General features: G+C 36.2%; 1 protein-coding gene across 1 annotated transcript in view; it reads right to left on the reverse strand.

Moving 5' to 3' along the window:
- Positions 1-1,819: 1,819 nt before the first annotated feature.
- LOC149788509 (uncharacterized) overlaps positions 1,820-20,887 on the reverse strand; it is a 77,495-nt gene continuing 58,427 nt past the window's right edge. Inside the window, exons 10-11 of the mRNA XM_089974507.1 lie at positions 14,685-14,798; positions 1,820-10,316 (exon numbers count right to left, since the gene is read on the reverse strand). Coding sequence (XP_089830633.1) covers positions 9,172-10,316; positions 14,685-14,798 — 1,259 coding nt within the window. The 3' untranslated portion in view covers positions 1,820-9,171. The remainder of the gene's footprint in view (positions 10,317-14,684; positions 14,799-20,887) is intronic.

Below are 20,887 nucleotides of genomic sequence, written 5' to 3' on the forward strand. Positions count from 1 at the left end.
CATTTTCAGGTCAAACTGATATACAATCAGCAAACTATGAAATAATGTGTAAAGAAAACTGTTTATGTGTATAGAAATACTATATTGCTTTATTTTGTGCATATTTTGTTTAAATATCCTCAGCGTCAGTCTTATTACATCTTCCCATGTAATTATGATTATTATATTATTATAGTGTCATATGTTTATTTGCAGTCACACAGTCATAAACTTCATACTATCTTTTTAGTACTGTAGCACTGTCCTTGATTGATAAATTTAACAGTTTGGACCTGAAACAATACATATGTCCAAGATATCTATTGGCAATAAGGGTGATGTGCCAAAACCAATACATGATGAAATACAGGTCACTATAAGCTATTTTTGTTGCATGTGTGTAATACTTGCAAAGATACATATCCTAATCAATCTGATGATTCTACCATGAACAGTCCCAGTACAAAATGTAACCAAAGTCACTGAAACATAAAATATGGGCCATAAAAATTTACTTCTGCAATGAATGATGGGGCCCCAAGTGGCCGAGTGGTCTAAAGCACTGTACGTTATGGATCAATGCCATCTCACCTCTGTCTGTGTGGATTCAAGTCTTGGATTCAACCAATGTGGGTATGTGAGAAAGCTTGCCAGTAGTTTCTCGTGGGTCAGTGGTTCTTTCAGGGGTTTTCCTGGGTTCTTCCTCCACCATTAATACTGGCCACCATGTATAGCCTATTGTGTGCTGAAAAATGGCATTAAACCCTACAACAACAATGACAACAAAAGCAGTGAATGAGTAGTGCTCATCAAGATGTATCTACTCATTAAATTTCATAATTCTAGACAGTATGTACATGGCATGCAAGAAAGATGATGTCACAAGTTAATGCAAAAATGTTTGGCACAAGTTAATGCAACAATCTAAGCTAAGCTCATAAAATGTAAAATGTAGGTCACTGTGACCTTCTCTGTTGTAAGGAGCTGTAGTGGTACAGTGGTCAGCATGCCAAACTCGTGAATAAAAAAGTATGTGGTTGATTCCTATCATCTGATCTGCCAATGCTGGCTACTGTGGAGTTTCCTTGGGCATGGCATGTGCCAGCAATATATAAACAGTTTTGGAAAGGACATTAAATGTTTTTCTACTTTTAGTAATTGCAGCCTAGGCATGATTAGAACAGTTTTTGAAAAGTTATTTATAGTGTGTTCAGCTTGTATTGAAGGCTTGGTAACATTTTAACAAATCTGAAAGACTTTCATGCCAAGATGCTATAATCGAAGTTGTTCAAAGGTTTTTAGAGGAAGCCATACTCTTGTTTATCTATTTTAAGTAACAGTAGCCATATTTGAAGTTGGATTGGAAGGATTTGAACAATCTGATCATTATGAATTATATTTACTATGAAAATGGTCTCTTCTGAATCGTATTTTTCATGTCTTTCTATTTTCAGCAATGATGGCCACATGTTATGGTGCATCCACATCATTTGAGATCATGCTAGTATGGACCAAGAACCATGCCACAGATTCACTTGGCCTTATGACCAAGTGTCCCAGAGTGTTGGACCTAACACTGGTCCACATTGTAATGTATGATAGGCTGAAAAAGTCCACACAAAAAAACAAAAGAACAATCACCTGGACACAACACTTGTTTACAATCTGAAAAAGTGTGATTCTCAACTTTAGTATGTCATATAGTATAATGTCAATAGTATTTTTAATTTCACAAAACAAGAGATACCCAAATTTTGAAAGAAATGAAGTGGATGATTCAGGATTCATTTTGTGGCAAAACAAAATCACCTTATATAATTAAGAACAAAAAACAAAAGTGTTCTGCTAAAAATTGACTTTGGATTCAAGCTTTAAAATAACTGTTTACATAACATTTTTATCATGAAACAATTTACTAACATACTACAATATGTGAATGAATAAAAATAACATAATTCTAAATATACACTAAGATATTATCACTGTTTAATCTTCATAGAAAACACATTTTTTAATAGTTCTTTACAGCATACAATACAGTTAAACACAGTGTAGCAGCATTGCTCCATCTATATAAGCCAAATAATCAATGTTACTAGACTACTATAACAAATCACCACAAAATATACTCATTCTGGATCACTGCCATCTCACCTCTGTCTGCATGGGTTTGAGTCCAAGGCTTGCCTAGCGTGGGTACGTGGGAAAGCCTGCCAGTAGCTTTTCATGGGTTGGTGGTTCTTCCCTGGGTTTTCTAGGGTTCTTCCTCCACCAGTTATACTAGCCACCATGTATAGCCTATCTTGTGCTGAAAAATGGCGTTAAACCCTAGAATAACAACAACAACAATAAAATATACTTGCTTATTATGTGCAACTGCAAATTGCACAGACCCAGATCTACTGGTATAATGTGCTCGCAGATCTGGGTCCATGCAGTTTATTAAGAATAATCAGTAGAATTTTAAACAGCAGATTTTGATCTGCCAGAATATATGCAACAGCAGGTCAGTTTCTATGTTATCTGCAACTGGACTTCAACCCTAAGCAAGTATTTTCTTTTTATACATTTACAAATGTTGACCATAAGGATGCAGAATATTTGCTATGACTAAATAATTAAACAATTTAAACCATTGTTAAAACAAATGCTGAAATCTGAGAAACATTTACTTAAGTACATGAAAACCTACCTTGTCAGTGCATGATACAGAAATATTAAAGTAAAAAAATAATTAAAACAAGAAATAATAAAGTAAAAAAGGTAAAAATGAAATATATCTCTGCAGAGTACAATATACTATAAAACAAGCAAATGAGTAAAATGCTGATAATAAAGAAAGGTACAAAACCACATATAATGTACTAAAATGAACAGTTCATGTGTTTCCAAAGCATAAATGACGACAAAAACTATAAAAGATTTCATCAATGAGATCTCAGAAATGGCACATCTCGATGTGTGGATTTCATGCGAATGCAAAGTGTATGAAAGAAATAAAGTCAACTTTGAATATAATGAAAAAATGGGGAGTTATGAGATATGTTTTCATCCCATTTTAATTATATCTGTTTGCCAAAAAAAACAAATATGCATTTTCAGAAGTAGTCTTTACATCAACAAAACTTTCTGGATAATTTCTTCAGGAACATAGTTCCACTCAAGATCTACAGGCTTGTCAATATCAACATGTGTATATTTTTTCTTAGTGGTTTTACTTATTGACTTGTCATGTGTATCTATACTGTATTTTTAACTTTGGTCCATGATTGTAGATCATACTTTAAGATAATGATCAGTGATAAACAACACGTTTACTTCCATTTGAGTTCAGGACCTTGGTTTACCCCATGGAAATTATATGGTGTACCTGTTTTTGTCAGGTTCTTTTCTAAAATTTAAGTAAACAGACCTGCAAATTTCCATTGGAAGTGATCTGGGTCCAGGGACATTTTTCTGTCATAAGTCAGGTGACAGTCTGTATATAAAGGAGACTGAGCAAACAATCCTGATTGCATGATGATTTGATTAGCAATCCAAAATCTTTAGTCAGAAGAAAAGAGAAAATTTGAAAGTAAATAAAGTTTACTCCAAGTGCTAACTATGGACAGAAAAATATGTCAAAACATTATTCATTTACTATTCATTCATGTGTAGAAAGCAAGCAGTGGCCATGGGGAATCCAGACAGGAAAGGGGTATGTCTCTCTAAAATACTTATTGTGCATTTAAAACAGAACATAATTAGGTGTGAAGAGCTAAGTACATGAATTAGGATGTCATTACCAGATGACAGTGTCTCATTCAACAGGTAATTGGACATATTTTCTGTTCAGAATTTCCAATATTTTATATTGGCTTGAACTACCTTATCTGCCAATGTGGGTATGTGAGAAAAAGCTTGCCAGTAGCTTCTCGTGGGTTGGTGGTTCTTTCTGGGGTTTATGCAGGTTCTTCCTCCACCATTAATACTGGCAGCCATGTATAGCCTATCATGTGCTGAAAAATGATGTTAAACCACACAACAACAACAACAACCTCATCTGCATTGCGATATGTAGAATTTTAAGTGAGAGTTAAAAGTGCTTAACTGGTTTAAAACTACATTTGCAATGTGTCTTGGTGTTTTTTTAATACATATTTCTTTCTAGAAAAGGTGCAAAGTCTATTGACAAATAACATTTGGGTCCACAAAACCACAAACAATAAGCTGGATTGATTTTAGGCTTGTTCACTTGACAAATGCATGTAGTGTTGCCATGGGACAACTAGTTCATTTCCACAGTGCAGTATTTGGTGCACATGTAGACCATCGTGGAAGTAGCTCTGAAATATAAAGTGTGTGCCAGATCAAAATTGTATAATCTAGTTACATGTAGTTGGTGTTATAACTGTGCGTATCAGTTACATGCACGTGACAGAATAATGTGCATGTAAGAGTAACATACAAGTGACAGAACTGTGAATATCAATTGCATGCCTGTGACAGTAATTGTGCATATCAGAGTTACATGCACATGACAGAACTGTGCATGCCAGAGTAACATATAAGTGACAGAACTGTGCATGTCAACTACATGCCTGTGACAGTAATTGTGCATATCAGTTACATGCACATGACAGAACTGTGCATGCCAGAGTAACATATAAGTGACAGAACTGTGCATGTCAACTACATGCCTGTGACAGTAATTGTGCATATCAGAGTTACATGCACATGACAGAACTGTGCATGCCAGAGTAACATATAAGTGACAGAACTGTGCATGTCAACTACATGCCTGTGACAGTAATTGTGCATATCAGAGTTACATGCACATGACAGAACTGTGCATGCCAGAGTAACATATAAGTGACAGAACTGTGCATGTCAACTACATGCCTGTGACAGTAATTGTGCATATCAGTTACATGCACATGACAGAACTGTGCATGCCAGAGTAACATATAAGTGACAGAACTGTGCATGTCAACTACATCCCTGTGACAGTAATTGTGCATATCCGAGTTACATGCACATGACAGAATTGTGCATGTCAGAGTAACATACAAGTGACAGAACTGTGCATGTCAGTTACATGCCTGTGAAGTAATTGTTCATATCAGAGTAATGTACATGTGACGGAAAAGAACAGTCACCATAAGACAAATCTGGGAATTTTCTAAATTTGCTTTGGAGTTTATAACTCAAACAATTGAGAATTTCAATAAGAATGGCATATTTTATGCATATCAGAGAAACATGCATGTGACATAATTGTGCATGTCAGAGTAACATGCAAGTCAGACCTGATAACCCTAATCAGACCTTCTCAGTAAGGCAGTCAATTATTTTCCATAAGCTGGGCAAGTTTTCAGTAAGACATAGCAAACTATCATGTACTGCTACTGACAAGCTAGAAAACATGCATATTTAAAAGACCAGAAGTATGATTCAAGACTGATGCAGCCATCATAAACATTGTGTTCAACTCAAACATTTACTTGAACCTTAATTAGCTCCATCATAGCTTCACAAGCTGTAATTACAAACCCTGTGGAGCTCAACAACTTCCTGATATCACTTGACACAATTCTTTAAAAAACAAAAACATTTATATGGGCTGTAGCTACAACAATCATCTTTTCTGTCATCTGACATACTCAAATCAAGACTTTATGTCCACTAAACATAACTGTTGCCCTTCCTGACTCTCCCCCCAATCTATTTATTCCATTTTTTTCTGTACTATTAAAACTTTTAAAGAGGTTAATTGTCCCATTTGTCCTGACATGTCACTAGATGGACACCATTTAAGAAAGAAAGAAAAATACAGCAGCTTGATCATGCCGGCATTTTGCATCATGAAATATGCACAGTTTAAAGGATCTGAGGTACTCTAAATTTTGTCTGGTTCTAGGTATTTAATTATCATAACGTACAGGACAAAATTACTGTAAAAAGAACAATGTTTTTATTTATTCACCTGATTACATTTAGAAGAAATCACAGTTGCGATGTGCTTGGTTGAAAAGGCCATGAATACAGCAAATTTTCCATTATTTGTCAAAAGGAAGAAGGTATAAGACATAATTTTTAATGTGTGACATTTTTCAGAAAAAAATTCTGATTTATTTTCTTTGGGGGGAGGGGGGACATGATAACAAGGTATAACATTATCATCACCTAAGAGCAAAGATAAATATTTTTAAAAAAAATGAAAATCCAACATTTAGGACTGCATAATTTACACTTGACTAAAATAATGCTTATGCAAAAGACTAAAGCATGTCAACAAAAATGAATTTTATGCAGAAACCATGGATTATACTGAATAAATGAGGTAAATAAAACATGCTGTCTATTTTTAAAAAAAACAAAACAAACTGAATTGGTCAAGTATGTATAATAAAAATATATATATAATGTACACAAAGATGGGACTTTATGAAATTCCAAATCTAAATGTTAGATACAACATACAAAAAGGATTAAAAAATATATTGGTACAAATTCTATAAAAGCAAAGAAATAAACTCAAAACTTTATATTCAAAAGATATATATATATATATATATATATATATATATATATATATATATATATATATATAACTATTGCAACCATATGATGAGGTCACATAAGGACAAAGCCGATTTTAACATTAATGACTGGTAGCTAATATATTTTAACAGGTCTTATACATTATCCTCAGTATGCATGCATCTGGTATATATTGTTACACTATCTATCATAAGCATACATACACGATCTATGGTATGCATACATACCTTGCAGATACTGTTACATGATCTATATAGCATGCATGCATACCTGGCAGATACTGTTACAGATTTATAGCATGCACACATTCCTGGTTGATACTGTTACATGATCTATAGCATACATGCATACCTGGCAGATACTGTTACAGGATTTATAGTATGCATTCATACCTTGCACATATTGTTACATGATCTATAGCATGCATGCATTCCTGGTAGATACTGTTACAGGATTTATAGTATGCACATATTCCTGGTTGATATTGTTACATGATCTATAGCATACATGCATACCTAGCAGATACTGTTACAGGATTTATAGTATGCATGCATACCTTGCACATATTGTTACATGATTTATAGTATGCACACATTCCTGGTAGATACTGTTACAGGATTTATAGTATGCAAACATTCCTGGTTGATATCATTACATGATCTATAGCATACATGCATACCTGGCAGATACTGTTACAGGATTTATAGTATGCATAATAATAATAATAATAATAATAATGACCTTATTTAAAGAGGGTAACACAATTAGCTAAGAACTAATCTACCTAGAGGCCCTCATACAAAGGAATTTATTTAATTTAGCTGCATATCTGAAGCCACTGAATATACTGTGCTTGGAAGAAGAAAACAGAGTGGGCATTTCTAATCTCAACTGGAATACTATTCCAGAGCAGAGTTCCAGAGTACTGGAAATTTTTTAAAAATCATTCCTGATTTGGTTTGGGAATTTTATACTGTTTGGTAGACATGGATCACAGGTGGGGAGTATTACCAGGTAGCCTATACTGGCATAGTGATTGTAAATATCCAGGAGCACTATTATGGGATATCCTGTACCTTAATTTGGCTTTTCTCAAATGGATTCGGCCTTTAATAGGTAATATTTTTAACCTAACAGCTGAATTTTCATTGCTTTCTTTCTGGATTGATTAGCCCAAATGCTCTTTTTTGAAGATGTACCAGCTTTGCTATGTTTTTATCATTTGAATTACCCCAAACTGTATTACAGTAGTCAAAATAGGGTTGTATGTAACTGTTATAAAATAGATTTCTGTGCCTTTCTGGGAGAAAATGTCTTTTCCAACTGAGAAGCCATAAACTTGAATTGATTTTTTTACTGATATGTTTGATATGTTAAGTCCATGATTGGTTATTATCTACCAGAACACCAAGTAGTCTGCATGCATACCTTGTTGATACTGTTACATGACTTATATAGTATGCATGCATACTGGGTACATATTGGTACCTGATTTATAGTATGTCTGTATATTTGTTACATACTGATACACGATCCAAAGTATGCATTGCATACCTGTTAAATATCCAAAGAATGAACTGCAATTCTCTGCATTTTTTAGAGTTCTACATAAACTGTGCAATGGATTTTATGCATTTTTTAGAGCTCTACATAAACTGTGTATTGGAGCATTTTATACAGGAAAAAAGGCCTCTTGAAAGGCCCGACACTTAGCTGGCTGCGTACAATTTCCAGGAAATCAGTACAAGTCCAATTCTGTCTTTTAGTAGTCAAGTGTTGAAACCATATTTTATATTCTTCAGCAATAACAAGATTTCCATGTTATTTGTTGTAATGGATATAGTGGATGAAAACTTGCAACCATTTTCATTTTGGACCAACAAGTCATCATAAGATTTTCATGAAGGATCCCATTGTGGCCATACTCAACATCACATCAACATTAGCACCAACTAGACATTGCAATAAGTTGTTTGGTGAAAGCACCATCTCAATCTGACCAGCCATCCAGCAACAAGTCTTTTGGTGAAAGCATCATCTCAATTTGACCAGCCACTGAGCAATAAATCTTTTTGGTGAAAGCACCATCTCAATTTGACCAGCCATCCAGCAATAAGAAGATTTTCAAGATGGCAACTGTGGCAGCCATATTGGATATCAGTAGAGCACTATTTTATTTAGCACCAACTTCCCTAAGAAAATAAATCCATATTGATATGACCATTTTTTTGGCATGGGGGAGGTACATGTTGTTTTATCAAGCACAAGAGAAGACTTGGCATATTTTAAAATAAAGCAACAAATTAGCGAAATATTTCATACTCACTGTTACGTTTTGCAAACTTCCTTATAAAAAAATGGGTTAACTAATTTCCAGTGCTGCTCAAAACTTCTGTTTCAAAGTTGTATGTTTTTAAAGCTAAGGGTTGAGTAATTTTAGTGTATGGGATTTTAATGGAGAGTGCTCATTCTGTTTTCACTGTATCTAAATATGTAATAATATAAATTGTACAAAATACCTATCAATGACATTGGTTGTAAAATATATATGCCACTACTGTTTGATTTCTACCACTGATAAACTGATATATGGAAATGGATATGTTTGTCCTAGACACTTAGCCCTCCAAGATTATGTGTATTTTTGTCTTAGACACTTTGCCCTCCAAGGCTATGTGTCTCAAAATCAAGAGCTTTGTACTCATGAATGTCCCCCATCTGGAACTGAAGTAAATAGTTGTCATAGTCCATTATCTTTTGATCCATGTAGCGATTGTTAATGCTTTGTATCTGTTCACTAATTGTCCTGCTCATTCCATCATCATCCGCAATCTCACTGGGTGGGATGAATTCGCTTGGGTCAGGACATTGCTTAGGACTCTCTATATGTCCACAGCCATTTTGAGGCCTTTGATTCTGATATCCATTCCTCTCTGTTGGAAATATATCTACATCTTCAGGGTGGATTGTAAAAACCTCCATGGTGTAGTGGTTGTCATAGATATGGAACTGATCTGTGTCACTGAGATGCTGTTGAGAAATTTGCATGTCCAGAGAACTGTCCTCAAGAGACTGTTGTGGTGTCAGTTGATGTGGAGAAACGTCCCCCACTCCCGAGTCATGTGTTTGATCATCACTATACGTTGAACTGTTCCTTGCACAAAGAAATTTCTCAGAAAACCATTTAGGATGTTGATTTTCATACTTCTGAGCTTTCTTCACAGCATCACATAGTTTTAATCCCTTGCCTCTCTCAAGATGGTTGGTATCCAATGGCAGATCAAAAAGTGTAAAATCATGATTTTGAGTCAAGCCATGAATATGACACAAAAACTCTGTAAAGTGCTTCATAAGGCAGTAACAAAGTCCTGGACAAATGTCTTTCAAAACATAATTCTCACTAGTGTAATCAAAACGAACCATGATGAATTTATTGTACTGATGATCCTGAATAAATTTCGACATCACAAGTTTGATTCCAGGCAGAAAGAGGTTACTGAGTGGACTTGATTCAACAGACTGAAATGCTTTTCTCTCCTTATCAGCCTCAACAATTTTGTAAGCAGCTTCCGAGTTGACGATGATGACAAAGTCTGCAGAGTTTAGTGACTGCTGCATCCAAAAGAGAGGTCCATTGTGCCTGATAACATCCATATTCCACTGGGAATACATCACATCACAACTGCAGTCAGACTGGAGATATGTTGCCAAGCTCTCCACAACTTTTTCATGACATTCATGGTCCTCAGCATATAGAATGCAGACCTTTCTTTTAGGTACAGAAATCTGTTTTTCTGAAATACATAATATATGGTTAGCATGATGAAAAGCTAACTGGTCATATCAAGATTGGGAGATCAGTTTTCAGTCAACCTGCTACAGTTGTCACCACTATAAACTGTATCTGTCACCATTATATGCTGTATTGGTCACCACTATATACTGTATTTGCCACTACAATATATTGTAGTTGTCACCACTATATACTGTATCTGTCACCACCATATGCTGTATTTGCCACTACAATATACAGTATTTGTCACCACTATATACTGTATTTATCACCACAATACACTGCATTTGTCACCACTATATACTGTATTTGCCACTACAATATACTGTATTTGTCCCCACTATATACTGTATTTGCCACTACGATATACTGTAGTTGTCACTATTTGTCACTACTATATACTGCATTTAATATTACTATATACTGTAGTTATTACTACTATATACTGTATTTGCCACCACAATACACTTATTTGTCACCATTATATACGTTTTTTTGTCACCACTATATATATATATATATATATATATATATATATATATATATATATATATAATGTACTGTAGTTGCCACTGTATAATGTAGTTGTCACCTCTATATAATGCTGCTGACACTTCTACATACCAGTTGTCAACACTTTGTTGTAGTTATCACCACTATATAAAGTAGTTGTCACCATACATACTGTAGATGTCACCATATATACCGTAGATGTCACTACTATATACTGTAAATGTCACCATATATACTGTGATGTCACTACTATATGCTGTAGATATCACTACTATATACCGTATATGTCACCATATATACTGTAGCTTTCACTACTACTGTATATGCCACCATATATGCTGTAGATGTCACTGCTATATACAGTATATGTCACCATATATGCTGTAGATGTCACTACTATTTAATATAATCTTATGATGCCTTGTTGGTCCAAAATGAAAATGTCACTACTATATACTGTAGATGCCACTACCATATACTGTAGATGTCACTACTGTATACATGGATGTCACTATATATAATGTGCATGTCACTACTATATACTGTATATGTCACTACTATATACTGTATATGTCACCATATATACTGTAGATATCATCATATATGCTGTAGTCTTCACTACTATATACAATAGTACTATATATACTGTAGATGTCACTACTATATACAATAGTACTATAGTGTAGTTGCCACTACTATATATTGTAGTTGTCACTATATTTACTGCAGATGTTACTACTGTATATTGCAGCTGTCACTATATTTACTGTAGATGTTACTATTGTATATTGCAGCTGTCACTATATTTACTGTAGATGTTACTACTGTATATTGCAGCTGTCACTATATTTACTGTAGATGTTACTACTGTATATTGCAGCTGTCACTTATTTACTGTAGATGTTACTATTGTATATTGCAGCTGTCACTTATATTTACTGTAGTACTATATATAGTGTAGATGTCACTACTATATATTGTAGTTGTCACTATATAGTGTAGATGTCACTACTATCTATTGTAGTTGTCACTACTACATACTGTAGTACTATATATACTTTAGTCGCTAAATATAAATTTTATGTCACAATATATACTGTAGTATTATATATACTGTAGTTGTCACTGTATATACAGATGTCACTACTATATAATTTAGTTGTCACTATATATATATATATATATATATATATAGTAGATGTTCCTACTATATACTGTAGTACTATACATACTGTAGTCATTATATATATATATATATATATATATATATATATATATATATATATATATATATATATATATATACTGTAGTCACTACTATATCCTGTATCAGCCATCTTCATATCAAGATCAGGTGGTACAAAACATCTGATTTAAGCATTAACTTAGTGATTTGAGCATTTTATTAGTGATTTGAGCATTTCCTTAGTGCACAATAATGTGTCAACTGCTACTAAAGGCATGTTTCCTCAAGTCCCAATGAGGACCTTAATAGACAAATGTGACCGCATTTCAGCAGAGAATGTGTGATATAACCATGAAGAGAAATGTGTGATACAATGATGAAGAGAATGTACGATAAAAGCACGAAGAGAATGTTTGACAAAAGAATGAAGAGAACGTGTGATACAAGAATGTAGAGTGTGTGATACAAACATAAAGAGAATGTGTGATGCAAGAATGTAGAGTGTGTGATACAAACATAAAGAGAATGTGTGATACAAACATGAAGAGAATGTGTGATACAAGCATGAAGAGAAGGTGTGATACAAACATGAAGAGAATATGTGATACAAGAATGAAGAGAACGTGATACAAGAATGCAGAGTGTGTGATACGAGCATGAATAGAATGTGTGACCCATTTTATCCTTGGTCAATCTACTGACTGCATTTGCAAAACATTAATAAACATCATAGGCCCTTATGGCAACTCACCTACTTGATGTAAATCAATAGCTTAGGCCTTAAGGCAACTCAATGACTTGCTGTAAATCAATAGCTATGGCCTTAAGGCAACTCATACTAAATTATGTAACAAATCAACAGCTTAAGCCTTAAGCCAACTCACACTGACTTATACAGCAAATCAACAGCTTAGGCCTTAAGCCAACTCACAATGACTTATACTGCTAATCGACAGCTTAGACATTAATCAAAGATATCAATCAAAGTAATAGATATGTCAACCACATCATTCACCTATCAATCAAAGTGATAGATATGTCATCCACATGCCTCACCTATCGAAGTGATATATATGTCATCTACATCACTGACCTATCATAGTGATAAATATGTCAACCACATCACTCACCTATCAATCAAAGTGACATATATGTCAACCACATCACTGACCTATCATAGTGATAAATATGTCAACCACATCACTTACCTATCAATGAAAGTGATAAATATGTCATCCACATTATTCACCTATCAATCTAAGTGATAGATATCATCCACATCACTCACCTATCTACCGAAGTGATAAATATGTCAACCACATCACTTACCTATCAATCAAAGTGACATATATGTCAACCACATCACTGACCTATCACAGTGATAAATATGTCAACCACATCACTCACCTATCAATCAAAGTGATTAATATGTCGTCCACATTATTCACCTATCAATCAAAGTGATAGATATCATCCACATCACTCACCTATCAACCGAAGTGATAATTATGTCATCTACATATCATTCACTCATCAATCTAAGTGACAGGCATGTGATGCTGCAATAGCTGGTTATGAGATGAAAGAATTCTAATAAAACCTTTGACAGGTTCATCTTACTTGTCACCATTTAGCTTTCCTTTAATTAATGACTGATAGCCATATCTTTGATCAGATCAGGAACAGATGTAATCAACACAATTAGATTCCACTGAGGTGAATTTAGAATGTCCATGACATACAGATGTAATCAACACAATTAGTCTCCACTGAGGGGAATTTAGAATATCCATGGCATACAGACATAATCAACACAATTAGACTCCACTGAGGGGAATTTAGAATTTCCATAGCATACAGATGTAATCAACACAGTTAGACTCCACTGAGGGGAATTTAGAATTTCCATGACATACAGATGTAATCAACACAATTAGACTCCACTGAGGGAAATTTAGAATATCCATGGCATACAGATGTAATCAACACAATTAGACTCCACTGAGGGGAATTTAGAATATCCATGGCATACTTGCAGACTGGTTTTCAAACAAGAGTCAAGTTGCATTGTATTAAGCAATGGCTCATTTTTGTTGTTGTTGTTGTTGCTGTAGGGTTTTACGACATTTTTCAGCACACAATAGGCTCTACATGGTGACCAGTATTAATGGTGGAGGAAGAACCTGGGAAATCCCCGGAAAGAACCACTGACTATCGAGAAGGTACTGGCAAACTTTCTCACATACCCACATTGGCCGAATCCGAGGCTCGAACCCACGTAGACCTGGTGAGATGGCAGTGATCCATAACGGATAGTGCTTTAGACCACTCGGCCACTCGGGACCCCTGCAATGGCTGATAACATATTTTTCCCTGAACAATGCTCTGTTCACCTGTTAGCTTTAAGTACTCAGCAAGTAATAAACAATAATCACTGCTGTCCCATTTTAGTAAACAATACTCACAGCTATCCAATTTTAGTAACCAAGACTCACAGCTATCCCATTTTAGTAAACAATACTCAATGCTGTCCCATTTGCCAAAACAATACTTAATGCTGTCCCATTTTAGTAAACATTACTCAATGCTGTCCCCATTTGCCTAAACAATACTTACTGCTGTCACATTTATCAAATAATACTGCTGTCAAATTCATCAAGTAATACTCACTGCTGTTCAATTTTCTTCTTATAATTGGAACAGTTACCACAGATTCTGTATCTTCAATGGCTACCGGTAATTGCTGCATTTTTCCATGTTGATTGTCATCAACATTCCCCAAGTCTAGAGGTAAAAATACAATAGCAAGTCCACATTTAACAAAATGAACATTATTTAGTATGAAAAAGTACACTTATAGTATCTTACATTTAACAGTTTTCTATCATTTATCTTTTAAATATACAGATGCTAGAAAGATGAAATGAGGCTATGAAACAACCTCAAAACCTTCTGCCTAAATTACAGACTAAGATAATTATTGAAAACACCATAGATCTTTCCAATGGTTGTAAGTAGAGCATCCCAGGATGTTCTCTGTGATTGAGTCCATTGCTTAGTATAGCAGATGTCACCAATGCATATACATCCTGATATCAAAAGATGTCACATCACACATTAAGGGTGAGCTAACTAAGATAACTTATTCTTGGTCAAAAGGTTGTTTTGTAATGTCAGTGGAGACACACTTTTAGTGAAGCTGTGCAAAGAATGCCATAAAGATATCATAATGCTATTAACATGGTTTGATTCTGCCTAGCGTACTATAGTGTATTCCCGAGTTCTTAACCCTTTTTCCCCTTTTAACACTTTATCAATCCATCAAAGTATGTCTGAGATGGAATTTTGTAGACAAGCCACAAAAAAGAGTTCCAATTTACCCATCTCTAAGTAGTAGTATAGAAAAGTCACATGGTGTTTCAACTGGCCCATCTCTATTTGGCAGACAAACCACAAGATATTCCAATTGACCCATTTCTATGGGGCAGTGCAGAAAAGTAACAAGGTTTTCCAAATGATTGATCCATCTCTGTGCTATAGTGTAGAAAACCACAAGGTATTCCAACTGACACATGTGGTTTGGTACAAGGCTAACCTGCATACATATTACACTATTCCGATTTCATTCTTTTATTAAATAAGGAGACAATACTGTTGTAACTTGTTATTTATGTTACAAATTCAATTTTTTGCTGAAAATCTCTTTCTGAAATTAAGTATCTTATTCCAGCTGAAAATGACCATTAAGTACAAGACTAATATTAAAAAAGTGTTTCTTCTGAGGTTTTAGATTTCAGAATAATAACACCAACTGTAAAAAATCAATCATGAAACACATGCTTGTTTTTTTTTTTATACAAATGAGGTGAAGATACTGGGCCCACTCTATATGCAGAATTTCTGTGACCACTTGGAAACTAAGACTGTGTGATGTCTGAGCCGGAATTTCTTTGACACAATCTTCTGTGAGACTGCATTATGCAACTGTCATGGTTAAAACTGAACTTAATAAAAAAGATTGATATAATATTCAGTAACAATCTTCAATATAACATATCACAAGCAAATCTCAGACGCATATACTATACACCTTACTAAAACTCCGAAGTTTTGGCAGTAAAAAAATCACCTACCCTTTTCATTTAAGCTGCATCTTCCTATAGCAGCAACTGAAACCAGGAATAAGTGCATATATTCAAGCTGTGCAAAATATGCAGATATATTTGTCCACCAGTCTGTATACTTGGAGTTACCCATCCTTTAATTACAAATTAGGTCAGGTCTGGCATTGCCTGCTATTATAAGTAACAGTACTACCTGTGGCTGACCCAGAGTGGACAGCTACACCTGTCTCCCTCTGGTAAGTCCATTCTGAGTTATTTGATGGCTGAGCAGATATGTGATTCAGGCAGATGGCAAATAGCTGTGTGGACAGTATGAATATCATCTCATAGGAACTGATGGCCAACCACTGCATTCAGACCGGTCTCTAGATGTCCACAGGATTAAGAAAGGCCTGGATGAGGGCAGATCTCCTCATAGGTGACTGTGCAACCCATTTAAGAATCACTCTGCTCACCTCCACAGCAAAAAGGAGCTAGAAAAAGTGCCGCTAAACACTGCCCGATTCACCTTAACCCTGGTCAGCATACTGCGGCTCATAGGAATTCAACCTTATTAGTCAAAACCTTGCAAGAGGACATATGTCATGCAACTCGCCATTGTTGCCTGGAATTTATACAACTTAATGAACTGTACATTAGCAGACAGACCAGAAAGAACAGCTCTAGTTGGTAAAGAACTGGCAACATCCAAACTGCAGCACTGAACTGGCCAGAATCAACATTCAAACTGCATCACTGAGTAAAACTGGCCAGAATCAACATCCAAATTGCAGCACTGAGTAAAACTGGCCAGAATCAACATCAAGACAGTAGGAATGAGTAAAACTGGCCAGAATCAACATCCAAACAGCAGCACTGAGTAAAACTGGCCAGAATCAACATCCAAACTGCAGCACTGAGTAAAACTGGCCAGAATCATTATCCAAACAGTAGGAATGACATAAACTGGCCAGAATCAACATCCAAACTGCAGCACTGAGTAAAACTGGCCTAACTAAGGAAAGACAATGCACTAAAGGAGCTGGCTAGATCTTCTTCTAGAGTGGCTGAAGTAAAGAAGAGCAATGTGAAGCTGGTGTTGGACTTGCCATCAAATCACAGCTAGTTAGCAAACTCGCAAATTTCCCAAATGGTGTGAATAACAGACTAATGTAAATGAGACTTCCACTGTACCACCACATGCAAACATGAAGATTGGTTTGATGGTAACTATAATGCAATATAGAGTCTTCTGAATGATAAACATCAGCTTAAGAAGGCCTGCTTTGAAGACAACACTTAAACATCACAAACAGGGTCTGCTTAGAAGACATCACTTCATCTAAGAAGGAAAACAACATCTAAAGGATTGCCTGTTGCAAACTCTGAGAGCTGCAGGACACACAGCAGAGCAATAAGGCAGAGGAGATTCAGTCCTACACAGACAGGAATGATATGAAGAACTTCTATCATGCTTTGAAGACAATCTATGGGCCACTGTCATCAGGAAGATCTCCAATAGTGAGTGCAAACAGCACCACAATGCTAACTGACATAGAAAATACACTTCAGAGATTGCCAGAACACTTAAACATCATCCTCAATCAATGGTTATATCTCAGCAAGGAGGCAAATTATTGGCTGCCATATGTGGATATCAAAATAATACTTGCTGATCCTCCAAAGCCGACTGAAACTAAGACCTGCTGTCAAATGGCAAGATACCTGCAGCAGATGTGATACCAGAAGTTTACAAAGCTGGAGGCTTGCACATGGTACAGAACTAACTCAACTCTTCCTATCAATGTGGATTAAGGAGCTATACCCCAGGATTACATGGATGTATTCATCATCCACTTGTACAAGCGGAAAGGCAACAGATAATTCTGTGACAACTATTGGGGCATCACCTTGCATTCAATAGCAAGCAAAATGCTTGAATGAATTCTGATTAATTATCTTTTGGTTCACATCAATTAAATGTTCCTGACAATATGGCTTCAGATATATAATCAAAGGACAAGGGATCAGGAGCTCAACCCAGTGGTGTTTGACAAGCTGCCCATCATCATGATGAACCTGGACCTCAACAGCTACCAGGAGCCAGATGAGGACTTTCTCCTGGACTAAACAGCCAACATTGTGTCCCACACCTACTGGCAGATTCTGAACTTTATGGGTCATGACCAGAAATGACACAGGCCTTCAAATGAACCAGAAGGACTTTGCTTGCCTATGTATCATCTACTACTTTAACCTGAGCACCTGACCTGGTCAAGGGGTCAGTTGTGAGCATGTACTTTATGGCTGATATAAAAAAGGGCAAATACAGGGCTATCACCATTATCCTCTCAGACATAACTTTGCTGCTCAAATGGGGATAATGAATGAGGGTGTTAGACACCTCTGCACAACATTTTATTTGAACCCCAGCCAAGCACACAAATGTGCATGATGCCGCACAAAAGATGCCTCACCAGGAATACTAAAAACTTTGGTGTGAACAGGCTAGACAATACTGAGCTGCAAGTCAACCTTGGAGTCTTCCATGCTGATGCCATAATTTGTGTGATGTTGGTAAGCCATTCAATACAGTGCAGGCTGATGAGATTGCCTGGAGGGCTTTTCACAAGTTGATTTAGCAGGAAAACATTTGCCACAAAAAGATATGTTGACAAGGTCACAAAGAAGTACACTAACAACCAAGATGGGGCTAGATGACAACACAAGGTAAGATATAACAGCAACAAGTAGCTCTTAAGGTCACCAATGACATCATGGCCAGTGACCTAAAGAAGGCAACAAAAATGATCAGAGATCTGGCAGTCCCCCCTCCTTGGGGACCGCATTGTGATTAGGAAAGAATATGTTCATGCCACAGGCATGACCCTAGAAGAATATGCAGAGGCATGCTCAAGGTTGCCAAGATCAGCAACATCTTGTCAGGCCTCTGGACATGGCCTTGAACTGGATCATAAATGTGGTAACCATCAATATTCCAAAAGATGTGATTACAAAAGCATACATTGATGAGTGGGAGAAAGCAGGTGTATATGTAAATCACTGCCTGGCAACTTTTGTGGTTAAAAACAGTGTTGGATTGATTCTGTGACTATATAATGACATACATATGTGTGGGGTTACAGTGTGTCCTGTTCTGGGTGAAAACAGTTAACATAGGGACATCTATTCAGGAGGGGATGAGGTGCACATCACTCAAGCACATTTGTGTGAAACTGCATCCAACATATATTTTGGTGCATGTGCATGTTATATCAACCCACCAAGTCCTACTAAGGAATATCAAACTTACCATCTACCCACTGCCTACTAAGCTTTCTCAAACTTACCATCAACCAACTGCCGACTAAGCTTTATCAAACTTACCATCAACCTACTGCCTACTAAGCTTTATCAAACTTATCATCAACCCACTGCCTACTAACTTAGCTTTATTAAACTTACCATCTACCCACTGCCTACTAAGCTTTATCAAACTTACCATCAACCAACTGCCTACTAAGCTTTATCAAACTTACCATCAACCCACTGCCTACTAAGCTTTATCAAACTTATCATCAACCCACTGCCTATTAAGCTTTATCAAACTTACCATCAACCCACTGCCTACTAAACTTAATAAAACTTATCATCAACCCACTGCCTACTAACTTAGCTTATCAAACTTACCATCAACCCACTGCCTACTAAGCTTTATCAAACTTATCATCAGCCCACTGCCTACTAAGCTTTATCAAACTTACCATCAACCCACTGCCTACTACTGGCTACTAAGGTTTATCAAACTTACTATTATTGGCATACAATCTGGTGCCACTATTTTATTTCTGCAGATTTACACACATGCTTTAGTTGTCAAACTATAAAAATGGTAGCCCCAACAACTTTTGTAATACTCTAACCTGGTATGCCTATGTGTGTGTATGTATGTGTATATATATATATATATATATATATATATATATATATATATATATATATATATATATGGGCACTCACAAACAGCTGGTCCCCAGCTGGGCAATTTGTCGCAGCACATAACAAAGACTGACTTGATGATTTTTACACCTCAGGGCATACTGGTGGGTCTATGGCACCAAATACAAGTAGAACCTAGGCAGTTTTGTCATCAGAAACAACAGCAACACTATCACTATCCCACATGTGAAATACTTTGTAGATGTCCACACATGTCATGGCGAAGGCCCTTGGTGATGCTTTTGATTCACATAAATAGGGCCTGTGGACTGAAAAAGACAGAGGCCACATGGCTTTTGTCAAGTATGAAGGCTTCATGACCAGCTATGTATCCAGCTTCACTGCACAGGATGTCATTCAGTGCAAGGGCCTCAACTGATGCACAGGCAACTTGCACCTTAGCCTCTGTAACTGCTTTTGGCAATTAGCAATCATGTTGGCCCCACATACATGTGGTGGTACAGCCAGCTAGCTCACTGCAAAGGGCGAAATCTGAGTCATGGTCACAGTTAAGCTCAACAAGGTCATGGACTGTGTGTCCTTGGTGCTGCCATTTCCAGGGAACAGTTCTAACTCCTCTCCCATGAGTGCAGCAAGTATGAAGTGGTCAGGAATAAGATCCAGACAAATGTGCAAAAGGTGTATGCCCTTAGGGACCTTGATGAGGCAGCAAAATGTGGGCTTATCACAACAATGACTGCATCAAGATCCTGGCAATGCTGGTACAGCTGTAAGTTATCTTGTGTGTTGTACCCCTCCCCCCAGCAGTGT

This window comes from Sinohyriopsis cumingii, chromosome 11 (assembly GCF_028554795.1).
Source record: "Sinohyriopsis cumingii isolate HCF-2022 chromosome 11, ASM2855479v2, whole genome shotgun sequence".
Lineage (NCBI taxonomy): Eukaryota > Metazoa > Mollusca > Bivalvia > Unionida > Unionidae > Sinohyriopsis > Sinohyriopsis cumingii.